This window comes from Larimichthys crocea, chromosome XIV, assembly GCF_000972845.2.
Source record: "Larimichthys crocea isolate SSNF chromosome XIV, L_crocea_2.0, whole genome shotgun sequence".
Taxonomy (NCBI): Eukaryota; Metazoa; Chordata; class Actinopteri; family Sciaenidae; genus Larimichthys; species Larimichthys crocea.
Window position 1 is genome coordinate 8,273,123 of NC_040024.1, and position 2,500 is coordinate 8,275,622.

A 2,500-nucleotide genomic window follows, 5' to 3' on the forward strand; every position below is an offset into this window, starting at 1 on the left:
ACACATGGATTATTCTGGGAAAATTAATGTTTTTCTCCACGACAGTATCAGCACACAGTTACAGATGGAAATTTAACACCACATGAATATACAATGGTATACATACATTTTCAGAAAAAAAACTTAATGTTAAGATTAAACATAAAATAAATACCATTCATTGTACTGTATAGAAAGAAATATTTTATATTGACATTTGTATTATTAAACAATTTGATTAACCCATATTTGACTCAGAAACACTATCAGTTTGTCATTCATCATTTATAATTTTAACAGCAGGAACTCTATGTGTCATTCTGTCGTTTCCACAAATCAATGGATATGTTTTTATTTATTTAAAAAAACAGTTGCATGTTGCTCCTAAGACATCTTATTTGTCTTGTCATTTACCTTTGAACAGTACTGCGCAGTGTTCACGTCCGTTATTAGGCTGTCCACTACACCAGTTCTTGTAATTGGAAGCTGTACCATCAATCCAGAACCAGTGTTTTTCCTAGAAGACAGAACAGTATTGAATATTGAATATGAGAAATCCAAAACATATTTAATGAAATACCCATCAGCCTTTGTCTAATGTACCTGCTGTGCATCAGAGAATCCGATCCATGTTGCTTTCTTTAGTGCCAGAGCCCAGAACTGATCATTCTCACGCTTGTTGTGCACAGATGCTAGGTTTCCACCTATGGACTCACAGTGTGACTACAGTGGAGATAACACACAGACAGAGAGTAATATGTCTGAAGAAACGATTTCCACACATGATTTGTGCAACTGAGTACAAGCAGTTTGTTTTTTAATTATCTTGATTACCTGAGCCTCAGCCCAAGTCTTGGCTGTTTCAAAGTAGCGGTAAAAGGTTTTTCCAATCAAAGTCCAACCTTCAGAGCATAAAGATCTCTTGACAACCCTTTTTTCTAAATAGAAATAGAGATGTGAGGGTAACATTGAGTCCAAACAGATACACAGGATGTGTCTCTATGTGCATGATATTCAAACATCATACAAGAGGGCATGATAAAATAGGTGTAATGCTCTTGTGTAAATATTGTAAAAAAAATATGTACTCACCTTCTCCCTCTATGGATTCTGCCTCTGAAGGAAGGAAGGAAGGAAGGAAGGAAGGAAAATATAACAAAGACAAAAAACTGTGTTATTACACTGTTGTTGTACTAAAAAACAATATTAGCTTGTTTGCTCTTGGTAAAAGAAAATAAATGCTGACAACCTCATTTGCAAAAATGGTGGAATTATTTGTATTATCTCCATATTAATTTGCAATAACTTCCTAGCCATGTGTGATTGCAGGTCATTGTTTCTAACGTGCACCTATGCATTTATTATGTGATACAAATCTCAGGAAAAATGTGCATACTTTCTTGAATTGCTGCTTCTGACTCTGGAGCATCCTCTCCTTCTGAAGGTTTAAAACAGCACAAAAATTGTATTTAATCTTTGGCTCTCCATCCCTCATCATCCCATCCCATCTCTCAAACACACTACTCACACTTACCAGTAGCCAGAGCCAGAGCCATCATGGCAACAAGAAGTACAGACACAGCTAGTATCTTCATGGTGAAGTTCATGCAATGTCCAAAATGATGACCTTCAATAAAAACAGATCACAATATTAATAAGACTTGTATACAGAGACTCAGTGACCGTCAATCCATTGAAGAAAGGACAGAAAATAATAAGATTAAATCGTCAACCTGCTGCAGAATTATCTTCTCTTCTTCCTTCTCGGCGTCTGATGTTGAACAGGAGAAAGCCTGGCTCTTAAATAATGTTTTTTTTGTGCCGCCCTACCATCCCAGAACCAAGAATTGACGATACAGACACTGACAATGCACACATAACATGCAAACATAACAAGCAACTAGAACTTTCCAAAAGAGATGATACCATAGCTGATAGGGGAAGTGCGCTGCCAGGGCCCAACACAAGTGATTGCACCACATGGTCTAAACCCCAATACCTAGTGCAGAACCAGAGCTGGTAGGATTATGACAGGTCATAGACTACAGCAATAGTGTCTATGCTCAGGCAATGTCCTCTGTGCAGACTCTCCAGCAAAGACTCTTCCCATAGCCTTATTATCAGTGACTAGACTGTTTCTCTTAGGAATTCTTTAAAAGTCCAAGAATTAACAGTTATGTCTGAATTGTCTGAAGCCTGTCATGCAAATAAATATGACAAACACTTGTTCAGCAAGTTAACTGGTTTGATCAAACTGCTACGTCAAGACAAACTGGCCTGTTAGTGCGAAATGCTGCTACGTGTTCTCTGTGTTTGTGATTCTTGTCTTGGCACAGTAATACGGATGTCCCTTAAGTTTCCTGAGAACAACTTCGGAGGAGTTTCATTGTTTGGTAATAGTATCTGATGCATGTTTTTACACTATACTAACAAGCACTATCACATAGATAAATGTGCCTTTCGCCAATTCTCGTGTCCGTCTCATCATTATATAACATTTGATTATGTTTTTTTTTTTTTA

At 37.1% G+C, this 2,500-nt stretch overlaps 1 protein-coding gene across 1 annotated transcript; it reads right to left on the minus strand.

The window, feature by feature from the left end:
* Positions 1-385: 385 nt before the first annotated feature.
* On the minus strand, positions 386-1,822 carry LOC113747663 (ladderlectin-like). The gene is made up of 7 exons (XM_027288172.1): positions 1,713-1,822; positions 1,514-1,606; positions 1,376-1,417; positions 1,072-1,095; positions 814-917; positions 583-702; positions 386-496 (listed from the first exon to the last, which is right to left on the minus strand). The coding sequence occupies exons 2-7, from the start codon at positions 1,584-1,586 to the stop codon at positions 386-388; spliced, it is 474 nt and encodes a 157-aa protein (XP_027143973.1). The 5' UTR covers positions 1,587-1,606; positions 1,713-1,822.
* Between the last annotated feature and the right edge of the window lie 678 nt (positions 1,823-2,500).